At 43.1% G+C, this 13,187-nt stretch overlaps 1 protein-coding gene across 6 annotated transcripts in view; it reads right to left on the reverse strand.

The window, feature by feature from the left end:
• Positions 1 to 10,051, reverse strand: part of SLC8A3 (solute carrier family 8 member A3) — a gene marked incomplete at both ends in the record, with an annotated part of 121,962 nt that extends 111,911 nt beyond the window's left edge. For all 6 annotated transcript variants that reach the window (XM_080707645.1, XM_080707644.1, XM_080707643.1 and 3 more), the window contains one exon: positions 8,268 to 10,051. In XM_080707645.1, the coding sequence (XP_080563771.1) occupies positions 8,268 to 10,051 (1,784 nt within the window). The remainder of the gene's footprint in view (positions 1 to 8,267) is intronic.
• Between the last annotated feature and the right edge of the window lie 3,136 nt (positions 10,052 to 13,187).

The following is a 13,187-nucleotide window of genomic DNA, read 5'->3' on the forward strand; positions in this document are numbered from 1 at the left end:
GCTAATTGAGATGCCACTTCTCTCTGCTTTGGTTAATTATATTAACTCAACATGGCAGGACAAGTTACCTTTTGCTTTACTATGTGAGAAAAATGGAAATAGTTAATTATCAGCTGATCATCTTTTAGAACATACACGGCACGGAGGAGGGGCAGATAATGAAAAGGGCTTGGACAGGAGTAGTTTAGGAACCACTGGTATAGTTTATGAAACCCAGCAGGACAGGAGGGGCTCTGGAAGATTCTCGGTCAGGAAATTATCTGAATGTATGGCCCTATGGATTCATCCAGGGAATAAAGAAGTTTCTATGCTATACAGGAGAGAGAGAGAGAGATAGAGATAGAGAGATAGAGATAGAGATAGAGATAGAGAGAGAGAGAGAGAGAGAGAGAGAGAGAGAGAGAGAGAGAGAGAATGGGAATGATTCAAGGAGGTTTTGCTCCCTGGCATTGTTCCAGTGTTGGTGAAGATAGTAGCAATTTCATATTAATACATCCAATAGAGACACCTAATTTCTCCATCACATGAAGTTCTTTCTACCTCTGGTCCTAGCACTAGGCTTGGCATAAATTTTCTTCTTACATTGACAGCTGAGCTCATGTACAGCCTCACGAGTCCTTTCCAACATAGCCGTTGGACAGCCACTACTAACTGCCAGGAGCTGACACTGCAGCCCTGGGCCCTGGGACATGGGCACTGGAGAAAATCCCACATGGTGCCACCTGTAGATAAGAATACCCCGGCTTCCGGAGCTCCTGGAAAAGCCACAAGTTACATCTTTTAGAACATAAGCTGCATGGGGGAGGGGAAGATAACAAAAAGAGCTTGTGGAATCATTTGGGAACCACTGGTATAGTTTGTGAAAACTATAGTCCCCAGGATAAAGAGGGGGTGCTTGCTGGCTCTGGGTGTCCAGCTGTCCAGCAGGGAAGAGGGAGAGGCTCAAGGGGAGCTTTCACACTCTCCTTGGCAGGCATGAGAGTCAGGAAAGCTTTCTGTCTTTGTCTGAAACACAGTTTGCTCTGGAAACCCAAACCCACGTTCAAAGGAAGGGCCTTTGAACGTGATTCAGTACCCAGAACGTGATTCAGTACCCGAATAGCACATCTGAAAACGAGAGCAGATTATCTGTTGATGTTAGTCTCCAGGAGAAGACAGAGCAGCAAAGGGTAGAGGGGGAGAACTGACCCTGCTGGTCTTGAGACTTGAGCCACTCAGCATTGCCCACTAGATTTGTTTTCTGCTGATCAGGACAGAGGCCATTTAATCCTGACCAAGGAGTCTGCAGTCAGCTTGATGTATTTGATAGGTCTGGCGGTTCTCCACTCAAAGAAGTCACAGAGCAGACAGGGGACAGACGTACGCCAAGTGTAAATGTCAACAGTGGGAAGGAAGGGAACGTGAGGAATGGGATCAGACTGGAAGAGCAGACATGGCTGGTGGCACTGAGGAGGAAGGCTGTGAGCGTACAGAGGAACGGAGGCCTCTGGCATGGACCCAGTGGAGCAAGCAAGGCTGCAGCCGAGAATGTTGAAAAGAGAGATCAAGTGGGAGAAACAGCATCTGAACAAAGTAGGGTCCCGGGGTAGCAAGTGAATGAGCGTGAACACCTGCAGCCAGGGGCATGGTTAGCCCTTATGGTGGTGGCAAAGCACATTTGCATCTCGCCAACCCCAAAGAAGGTCAGAGATGGTAGTGGGGTCAGTGAAGGTTGGGTGGACATATGAGAAGGCATTCAAAAGGATGAAAAAAAATCAAGACCAAAATCCAGTCCAGGGAATACTGGAGTATTAGGGAAAGATGGCATTTGTAGTCACCCATAATCTATAATTTATTTTATAGAGATATTCTGCCACATTTGGAGTATTGAGTTAACATCAAGATGCCACTTATTTTGAAAGTACCAACTCAAGAACCTACTACAGAGTGTTGTCTGCATCATAAATAACTGGTTTTTCAGGAACTTTACCTATTAAATGATAGCTGAACAGGGCTTAGGCAAGCACAGGTTGGCCAGACTGTGCCTATCCATGTTTACCTGCAGCTAGGGAGGGTAAGGATTACTGAGTCAAATCAACAGCTACCCTGAAACATATCCCTATATCTAGTGATCATCAAGTTTTCAGAAAAACACATTTTTCCAAGATAAGTTCCACCTTCAACTTTAACTTCTGTACTTACAGGTAACTTTTTATTTGAGTACCCAGTAGGTGGTTAGGGTGAGACCTTAATTCCTATAAATAACAACTATTATGCCACTTAGGAAAATTTACTCAGTGCTTTCCTTCATAGCTATTCTGCAAAATTCTCAAAGCATTTGATTCTTACAAAATGCTTCTAGACAGTGCAGAATTAAAATAGGGGAACCTTGCTCTGTTTGCAGATCAAGGATTTCTCTCTCTCTCTCTCTCTCTCTCTCTCTCTCTCTCTCTCTCTCTCTCTCCCATCTCATCTCTCTCTCTCTCTCTCTCTCTCTCTCTCTCTCTCTCTCTCTCTCTCTCATCAATGATCAATTATTTGTTACTGGCTTTATGCCAGGACTTTAGACCAGGTTTTTGAAGAACAATTTAGTTTCTCTTAAAAAATAAAAAAGCAGAACGTGGTGTTGCATATTTGTAATTCTACTACTTGGGAGGCTGAAACAGGAGGATTGTAGGTTCAAGGACAGCCTCATCAATTTAGTGGGGCTCTCAGAAACCTAGTACGACTGTTTCCAAATAAAAAATAAAACCAGTCTGGAGTAGCTCAGAGGTAGAATGCCTCTGGGTTCAATTCCCAGTACCACAAAAAGAGAAAGAAAGAAAGAAAGAAAGAAAGAAAGAAAGAAAGAAAGAAAGAAAGAAAGAAAGAAAGAAAGAAAGAAAGAAAGAGAAAGAGAGAAAGAAAGAAAGAAAGAAAGAAAGAAAGAAAGAAAGAAAGAAAGAGAAAGAGAGAAAGAAAGAAAGAAAGAAAGAAAGAAAGAAAGAAAGGAGGGAGGGAGGGAGGGAGGGAGGATAATATCTTGATAAGTTAAAGACCATGGCTCAACCTCTAATACCTTCCTCATAGAGTTGATGGGAACATAGCCCAAGGGTGAAGAAGGAAAGAGTTCTCCTGCCTTACCCAGATACATCTGAGAAGTTTATGAAAGAGTGGACAACCAAGAAGAGTTCCCCTCACTCACCTGCCTTGCTTTATTCAAGAATTCCTTGCCTTCATTTTTGTGAGTAAATAAGAAAACTTTAACCAGAAGAGTCAAGAAAAATGAGACTTAAAAATTTCTCGCTGGGCATGGTGGCGCACACTTGTAATCCCCGTGCTTGGGAGGCAGAGACAGGAGGATCGTGCAGGTTCAAAGCCAGCCACGCTGGCTTAAGAGACCCTGTTTCCAAATAAAAATATATAAAATAGGTCTGGGAGTGTAGCCCAGAGGTAGAAGGGTTTCCAGGAACCCCAGTACCACCAAAAAATAAAAATTTCTCTGGACTCAGTCATCTTCCTTCCTGAGTAGTCTCAAGGCGAACCAAGAGATTAAAAAGAGTCCACAATATATTATTATTCTTAGTTAAGACATGAATTACATCATGCTCTTGGATTTGCACTTCCAGAGGATCTTTCACCCAAGAATGACCATAGTCACTCTAAAGTTATCATTTAACTTGTGAATAAAAATAAAATGGAGAAATCTAAATCAGTAAAAGATGGGGGCATTCGATCAGTAGATTACAAAGTCCTTTCTAACACTAATTTTTAAATCATATCTAGCTGTGTGATATTAGACAAGCCTCTTCGCCACTCTAAATCTCAGCTTTATAATTTACAAAATGGGATGTTAGATACCTTCTGGATTTTTTTTTGTTGTTGTTGTTGGAAAATGCGCAGCACAGCCAAATACTCTGCTCTTCTTTGAGGAGGCCTTGCTATTTAATTATAGTAGATCTTGGCATTTGCATATTTGACATCTGTGCCTTTGACTATTCCCAGAGACCCCAAAGGTCCATGAGCTGCAATGATCTGTTATTTTGCAGAGGCGTGCTGTGAGCCTGGGATATAGAAGCCAGTCACTTGTTTAATGAGTGAAATTAGCATGCAGGCAAAACTCATATCTCTGTGAGGTTTTGTAATTGTATGGTGTAGTCTTACAGGCCCTAATTCCCATGAAGTACTGTAGTGATAGTCATAAAAGTGGGGATTTGTACAAATCATGAAGATGTCAATAGCATCACTTGCAAATGTCAAGGGTTTACCGTAACGTGGGTGTAAATGAATCATGTCCCTCCCCCTCCACCCTCATCACCACTACGTCCTCACAAAGCTCACTTTAGACACTCCAGTGGTATTATATACATAGCTCTCATTTCTCTTTTATTAAATCTGTCTCTGTCATACCCTTCTCCCATGTGTTTAGATTTGTGTGTATATCTTGATCCTCTCCTCCTGAGACTAAATTTCTTTAGAGATAAAGTGCTAGCTTGTCTTATTTATCTATCCCCTGTGCCTAGCAATGTATCTAGCACATAGCAAAGATATTTAATCAATATTTATTGAATGACTGAGCACTTTCTGTGAGAAGGCACTGTATTACGGGGCATTTTTTCATATTTGTATTTAGTGGGGTTTTTTTTCCCTCTCACGCTGGGGATCAAACCCAGGGCCTAGTGCGTGCTGTTGGGCCAGCACTCTGTCACTGAGTTATATCCCCAGGCCCTGTATCTAGTTATCACTCCCTCAGAGAATAGACATTATTACTTCCATCATTCCAACAACAACAACAACAGATCTGGGACTCAGATGAGCAAAGTAGCTCATTCTAAGTTACACAGCTGGCGAGTAATGGGCTCACCTCTGCTCGTCAGATTCTGGAGTCCATCCTTTTCCATCCTACTCTGCTACTCAGGATGCGTTTGAAAAAGTAAAGTGCTAAATGAAACAAGTGAATGCATGGGTCCAATAGGATTGATTGATAGAGCACAGGCTTGCCTGTAACTTGATTATGTTTAGAGAACTGTGGTGAGGGCAAAGTTGCAATACTGACAGGCTTGAGAGACAAAGCTTCATGAAGAGGGAGGTATTAGAAAGCAAAACTGCTCTAGGAATCACACAGCTTCTGTAAAAGTACCTTGAAGGTTTTAATTTCAGTTCCCAGAAATTGGTATTGAAATTACAGGGCTTCTGTAAGAGCTGGGTTCTTGCTAAATTGGAGTTTAAAGTTGGAAATGGAAAACAAGCATTCATAATTCAATTAACGAAGTAGTTTGAAGAGCTTTACAGCCCTTTGGCTCAAAGTTGGGACCAACAGCATCAGGAGCTTATTAGAAATTCAATATATTAGCTGGGTATAGTGGTACACCCCTGTCACCCCAGTACTTGGGAGGCTGAGACAGGAGGATCACAGGTTCAAGGCCAGCCTCAGCAAATTAGTGAGGCTCTCAGTAACTGATAGACCATGTTTCACAATGAAAAAAAAAAAGTGAAAGGGCTGTGGATGTAGCTTGGAGGAAGAAAATCTCTGAGTTCAATTTCCAATAAAGCAGGAAGAAGAGGAGGAGGAGGAAGAGGAAGAACAATGCAGAATCTTAAGTCTTACCCCAGACCTTCTGACATAATCAATACTTGATCAAGTTCCAGAGAAAATGGATAAGTGCATTAACATTTAAGAAACACTACTCTAGAAAATACTCTAAGGTCCTTTCTGATACTAAGAGCTTATGAGTTTAAGTGAGGACTCTTCATGGCAACCAGAAAACTAGCATGCTCATTAATTAGGGACCCAAGTAGCCCAATCACATTAACGGTGTCTTCTGAAAAATGTTGTTAATAATTGATATTACTATTAAGGTCCTTACTGAACACATACCATGTACCAGGCACACCTCACACAGTATCTTGATCATCATAATAGCTTTGTAAGAGATTTTAATTCCCATTTTACCAATGAGAAAATGAGCTCATAAGTTAACAAATTTCTCCCAAACCACATGGCTAAGTTAGAGTCAGAATTCTAACCCAGAGAACCTAGAACCCAAGATTCTGCTTCTACATAGTGCCAACTTTAATTGAAAAAAAAAAAAGCTGCCATTTGAGAATCAACTAGCAGGTTTGGGGCTCATTATTCTGCAGTAAAGAATTACAGAAGGATCAAATGACACTGAAGTAAAAAAATAATAATGCAAAGAAATAGATGGGAACATAGATTTGCTCACCAAACCCTGGACAATCTGAATCTCAAACTTCTAGAAGTCGACATATATTTGGAACAACTGTCACCAAGAAGTGATAATTCATAGGCTCATTTGCACCGAGGAATTATACAAACAAAACATAAATGAGTTTGAGGAAGGCTTAGTCATATTCAGAGATCCTTGGTGCATATTTGACTATTAATAGAATGAGGAAATTGGGAGCCAAGCCTCTGATCTCCCCATAAACTACTCTTCCCCTGAGAGATAGGTACTGAATTGGAGAAACCATGAATCCATCGAGTTATGGTAAATTCAGTGGTCTTGGTGTTATTTAATGCCTAGTGATAAGCTCCTATATACCAACGTTGCCATAAACATGTGTGGAATTTCATGGAGTCTGTCTTCCCAGTGAGGGTCTGGCCTTCATTTGTATGTATGAACACTTTCCCCAGACCATATATAAATGGACAGTATTCTCTGGAAGGCACAGGCTTTTACTTACACTAACAAATGATTATCCTTCCCAGCAAAATGACTAAACAGAACTCTAATAAATCAATTTGCCAGTGGGTATTTTCCTTCAGGAGACAATATCCCCTGTTCCAGTTTTGGGTAGTGCAAACATGACCTGTGTCTGTGTCTGTGGTTCAGGAAATCTTAGAGCTGAAGGCACTGTGAAAAGAGCTGACCCTGCCTCTGGGCAAGGAAAGTATTGCTATTCCCACCTTGCATATGAGAGGGTATAGTTCCAGAATTACTAAATGATTTGCCCCAAATCACACTGTTAGGAAGAAATTGAGTAAGGACAGCGGTAGAGTCCCCCGAGTCACTTAGCTCAAATGTCAATAGAACCCAATCCTTTTTTTTTTTTTTTTAGCACAAATTGGTCTGGGAAGAAGCATTTCTACACCTTTCCCCGGATTCCCTTCTTCCTCCAGTTCCTTTCCTCCCTCTTTTAGATGCTATCAGGTTTCGTTTACCACTGAAAGTATAATTAGTGGAGCAGTTTGACATCCCCCTGTTCATTCTTCACACCATCTCCTATTGCTGCTTATTGTTTGTGGTTGGGAACAGAAATTCAATGACAGGTTCCCCTTTCTCATCTCCATCCTTCTAGGCCACCCTAGAAATTCTACCCTATCATCAGTTACAAAGCCTGGGGGAAAGCCCCGATTTCTTTTACAATGATATACATCTGATAAAAGGATGGAATGGCCAATCTGCAAGAAAGTTCAATGGGGAGAGGCCTCGGGGTAATCAAGGCACTAGAAGCACAATCCCCTCGGGTTCTGCAGAACTGAATAGGGCAATAACCAGAGAAGCATTTCAAGAAAGTCCCAGGCTATGAACAGGGATGACCAGAGAGAAGATGTTAGGGGGCTTCTTCTTCATGGCATAGCCAGACTTTGGAGCTTATACCTGAGGCTAGAGACAGGTGGCTATAGCCTTGGGAGTTCTGCTTCTCTAAGATACCTCCAGTACTCAATCCATACTGACTCATTTTACCTAAGCCAGGCAAGCTTTGCTCAATAAAACAGCCTATAGACATTTAAAGAGGTTGCCAAGTTTTAATCAATTTTTCAATTTCCAAATTGAAGAAGTGCCTGAAATCTGGCCATGTGACACAACTGCAATATGGTCCTAGAGCAGCAGGTAAGCCAATACCGCTTGTCTTCTTGAGGATATTCTGCAGGGGCTACTGTCCCAAAGCTATAAGGCCTTGCTATGAAATGGGGAGAAGGGGAACCCCAAGCAGTTTCCTAGCTCTTGTTCAGTCACAAGATTCTTCCAAAATCTGATATTGCAAACCTGTCACTCTCCACCTCTACCAGCCATCATTCGGTGTTTCAATGGAAAAAACATCCCATGTCCTTAGATCACATCACAGAATTCCTTGCCCAGAAACAACTTAAAGTGAGAAAACTTAAGGAGAGTTTAGAAGCAGGACCTGTCCGGTAGTATCTGCTGATCCTGCAGACCTGTAGTGGAACCAAAGTTTGACATTACCACAAGCATAAGGCAGAGTTTTAAAGGGTGGTGCAGAAGGGCAGAAAGAGATGACCAGGGATGGAGAGGGGAGGGCAGAAATATAGGAAGCTCACTTACACTGTTTCATCATTCTTGAATTCCAGCTCCCCATATGTGTCTTCAAAGTCCTTGCCACCGCCCTTGGCTGTCCCCTCTACTGTCCTAAAGGGGACGATGACTGTGCCCCGGGCCCCTGATGTCCGCAGAACCTTGACCTCCATAATACCAATGCTTTCACTGATATGAATGGTATCACATTCAAAAGTGAAGATGCCAGCATGGTCATCATCCAAGATAGTAACCGTGGCCACGCACGGAGATGCCAGGACAGCCCGTGGCAAGGGGAGACTGTTGAGTACTGCAGGAGGCATCCCCTCTTCTGGCTGCTCCTCTTCCACGCGGACATTGCTCAGTCTCACAAAGAAGTGTTCATCCTCCTCAAAAATGTCATCATCAATGATGCCCACGGAGAATTCCTTCTGGGTCTCTCCGGGCTTCAGAACCACAGTGCCCTCTGTGAACTCGTAGTCAGCCCCTGCGTTGGCCGACCCGTCCTCTGTTTTGTAGTCCACATACATTGTCTTGGACATGTCTCCACCTTTCCTCACCACGGTCAGGAGTACAGCCCCACAGTTCTCCAGGCACTGGTAAGAACACGGGTCAAAGAAGACTTTGGAGACAAAGTCCTCAGGCTCCTCGGTGCGCACCTCACTCATGCTAGAGGTCTTCTTGGCTTGTTCTGCTGCATGTTTCTTCAGGATATTGCCTGCCCCCGTCATCATGCGGGTGGCTTGGATCCGGTAGAAGGCGCGGCTCTTTTGTTGGTGGGAAAGGGCGTAGTAATTGGCCATTTCCACCAGCTGATCTAAATCCTTCTCTGGATGTTTTTGTTTCAGATCCTTGAGAATCCGGATCATCTCCCTGCGGGATTCATCCACTTCCTTCCCTTCAAGAGGCACCAGGTTCCCATCTAGGAAGTGGGAATTCATCATTTTCCCATCCATCTCAATGCCTTTAGGGTGGTCACCCTCTGTCTCTATGATAATTCCTCGGTGCTTATCTGTGCGGTACTTTTTGTGCATGTATTTATAGAAGAGCAGTCGTTTATCTGCCAGCCAGGCCAGAAGGACACACACTGGAAAGAAGAAGAGAGTGAGGAGGCCCTCCCAAACCTGGACCACACCAGGAGAGAAGACTGCTAGGATCATATAGAGCCAGATGTAGGCAAAGATACTCCAAGCAGCAGTAACGAAGAAGACTCGCAGGTGCTTGATCTTGCGAATCTCTCCGTCAGGGATCACGTACACGCAGATGCCAATGATGATGAACATGTTGAAGGCCGCACTGCCGACAATAGTAGAAGGTCCCAGGTCACCAGCAATAAACCCGTGGCCACACACCTCAATTAAAGAGAGGAGAATCTCAGGTGCAGAGGAACCCAGGGCCATGAGGGTCAGGTTGGAGACAGTTTCATTCCAGACGCGAATCGTGGTTGTGCTGGTCTCTCCATTGGGCTTTTTAACCGTCACCTCCCTCTCTTGAGAGGTGATGACTTCAATCGATGCCATGAAGCGGTCAGCAATGATGGATACCCCCAGGAACATATATATTAGGGCCACAAAATAGACAATGACCCTGGCAATCTTGTCCCCAAGGGAAGGGTTCTCCGGATACCAGATTGGAAGGATGACACCCTCCTTACAGTCCGATGACCCCGAACAGGACTCATTGTTCTGCCCTGTGCTGGGCACATCCCCTGAGCTGCCAGCCTCTGCCCGAAGACCATTCAGGAAGAGCACAAAAGTAACCAGCCCGAAATGGAGGAAGGCAGAGGTGAGAGGCTGCAACCTTAACCACGCCATACACGAGACTTCGATGCTGGCTTCCACCACAGCACCAATGGTCCTCCTGATAGGCCAGAGACCTAGAAAAGATCAGAGAGGCAGGAAAAGGCATGATGAAAATGGGGGCAGCCCATGGCAGGTTCCCACCAACACAAACGGCTGCTTCACCTCTAGTGACATATTGCGCTAACATATGGGGCAGTCTCTCACTTGGAAAAATTGATGTCAGTGAAGGCACAAATAGCTGCTCTGTCCTCAGAACCATCTGGTGGAGACTGGGTTGAAGAATGGCTTGAAATAGCTTGGAATATTATTGATAGAAACCCAAGAAATACCTTTCTAATCCTGTCTCCCATCCCACTTACCTGAATCTACTTAAAATGGGGGTATGTGACCTCTTTGTCCCTTCTGTTTCTAGAGGTTTTAGGCTTCCTTCTCCTCTTACCTTTATACTCAAGAATCTTGTCTAACATGAATTTGCAAGGATATATACTGAACAGAATTTTCATGGGCTAATTCCCCAAAGTAGGATAACTTGCTTTTTGTATAACTGAGCCCTCTTGGGTGAAAATATCCTTCTTTCAATTCAAATTTTCAATTCAAACTTTAATTGAAAAATTATAGACAAACTATATTTCTGAGATTCTTGTGAAATCAAAAGAAATGAATCCTAGAAAATATTACCTGGATGGTGGCTAACCTGAGGCCCCTTAGAATGTGCTCAAGACTGAATTCAAGGGAGCTCTTAACCCTCCAGTGAAACACACTTATGAACAAGTTAGACAGCCAGTTACAGCAAGATAAAGATGGGTCAGTCACTCAACTTCCAAACCCAAATATGGAAAAGGCCAAGTGGCCTTGATCATAATAAAACATGCAAATGGCCCTCAATTCTTTAAAAAACATATCAACAGGGGGCAAGATTTTGGGGTGAAATATAGCCTCATCTCCTGACCCCAAATTGCTAAAAGGTGAGTGTAAGTTCAGAAGAACAGGAAGAAACTCAATTGAAACTACTTTTAATTGAGGCAATAAATGGAAAGACTCATCTTTCTATTCATTGCATCATTCAAATAGAATAAGAATAAAAAATAACCACAAAATATTTTTTTCTAAAAAAAAAAAGCAACCTCTTCATTTTTTCCCTCTCTACTACAAATATGTGGGGTACTTCTAGTGATAAAGGGATGCCGATTTGCATTTTTATCAGTTTAAGGGATTAAAAGTCTTTGTCTTCCTTATCTGTTCCTTTCTCTACTGTTTCCAACCTTTGAATATAATACCTCCATCTACCTAGTTACTCAGGCTAGAAAACAAGTGTTAGTCTGAAAACCTTCCCCTCCTTCCTGCCCCTTATCCAAGCCAGCACCAAGTCCTATCAACTCTCCCTCCATCTCCACCACTACCATTCCCCAAGCCACCATTGTTCCTCACTGCATGTAACGAATCGATTCCAGTAGCTTCCAAACTGAATTCTCCACTCCAACTCCTGCTAGGGGGGGGAGTCTTGGTTCTACTTTTCTCATATAGCTATGGCAATCTTTTTTTTTAAGCTTTAAACTTAAGCACATCCCTCCCCCATATGAAGCTCTTTCGCAGTTTTCTCTTGCTCTTGATTTAAAGACCAGATTTCTTACCACGATTTGAAAAGCCTTGCATGAAATACTTCCTTCCCTTCCTCCCACTTATTCTCTCTCACTCTCACTGTGTTTTAACAATAATGCCTTCAGAGTACTCTCGGCTTTTCCTCCATGGCATTTTTAAAACTTTGAAACTACATGTTTATTTGTAGTATTAGACTGTTAATGCCTTATTCATTAACTGTGAATGACATAAGAGCAGCAAAGACTGTATCTCTTCTGCTTATTGTGATGTCCTAAGTAGTTAGTAGGTGTTCAGTAAGTGCCTGCTTTTTGAATGACTAAATGTAGCCACCAAGGAAGCTTCCTAAGACATCAGTCTTCTTTAAAGCCACTTGATGATCTAAATTATAGCAGCCACTTGCTTTAGAAAAAGAGCTCATAGATTATCCTCACTGGATTTTAGAGGCTATGTAGGACCTCTTAAAATTCCCAAAGCTTGTAGTCAAAGCGAAATTTCCTGTAGGACACATAACATCAAGGTGTGCATGTTAACCATTAGGGTGCAGCCCTTCCAGAGTCTTCTGGATGAACTTGGTTTCATATTCCCCAGAATGTCATCCAAATGCTGAGATCCATGTTCCTCCCAAGTCCAGACACTGAGGGTCATCACAACAGGTGCACAGGGCCTCTACCTTTGACTTCGCTCAGAGAAGAGGATGCAAGGATGGCTGTGTGCAGGGAAGAGGATGGGAGAGCAGGGTGGTTGAAGATGTTCAGCATCCATATACAAGGACTAAGAAAGCTCTCACAGGGTGCAACGTGACAGGATTTCCCCACTCACAAGTTTGACTCTCAGCCACACTGGGGAAATGTAGACAAAGAATAATCTTGGCTTCTTGCCTTGACCTCTGAAAACCCTGACAGTGTGGATTCTGATAAGCCCCATGCAGGAAGAGACAGAAGGTGGGCACAGCTGGAACATCTCTTTAATGTAGAACCAATGTGGTGACAGGTTGCGGCAGCCCCACAGGGGTGGGGTATCCACAGGTGAGAAGAGGGAGCTGTCCTTCTGCAGTGAAAGGTCATGCTGCAGTAGTAGAGTTATCCTGATTAACAGGGAGCAAGGCTTCTATTTGTCTTACATGCCCGGAGAATTAGGAAGGATTGTGGTCTTTGTTCTCCTTAGGCTTTTCAGATACTTGATGTGACGGGTTTTTGTAAGGAAAATATTATCATGTGGTCAGAATCAGAGGCAAGCTCCCGAAAAAACCAACTGAACCAAAGGACAGAATGAAAGAAAATAAGACTGGTAAGAAAGATGTCTAGTAAATACCTGTACCTGTTTTGGGAATTTAAAGGGGAAAATGCTCTGTGAATTCCTAGTTGCACTTTCTAGCTCTATCAAGAAAAGGTTGCTGACTTCTCAGATGTTAGAGGGAGAGGGGATGTCTCTAGTGCGCCTGGTCAGAGTTGATGTAATTAAGTCACAAGGGTTGTAATCTCATCAGTAGATAAATCCATTGTTGGGTTTCCTGGGTGGTAACCTAGGCTGGTGGGGTGTGGCGGAGAAG

Source organism: Muscardinus avellanarius (assembly GCF_963383645.1).
Source record: "Muscardinus avellanarius genome assembly, chromosome: 12".
Taxonomy (NCBI): domain Eukaryota; kingdom Metazoa; phylum Chordata; class Mammalia; order Rodentia; family Gliridae; genus Muscardinus; species Muscardinus avellanarius.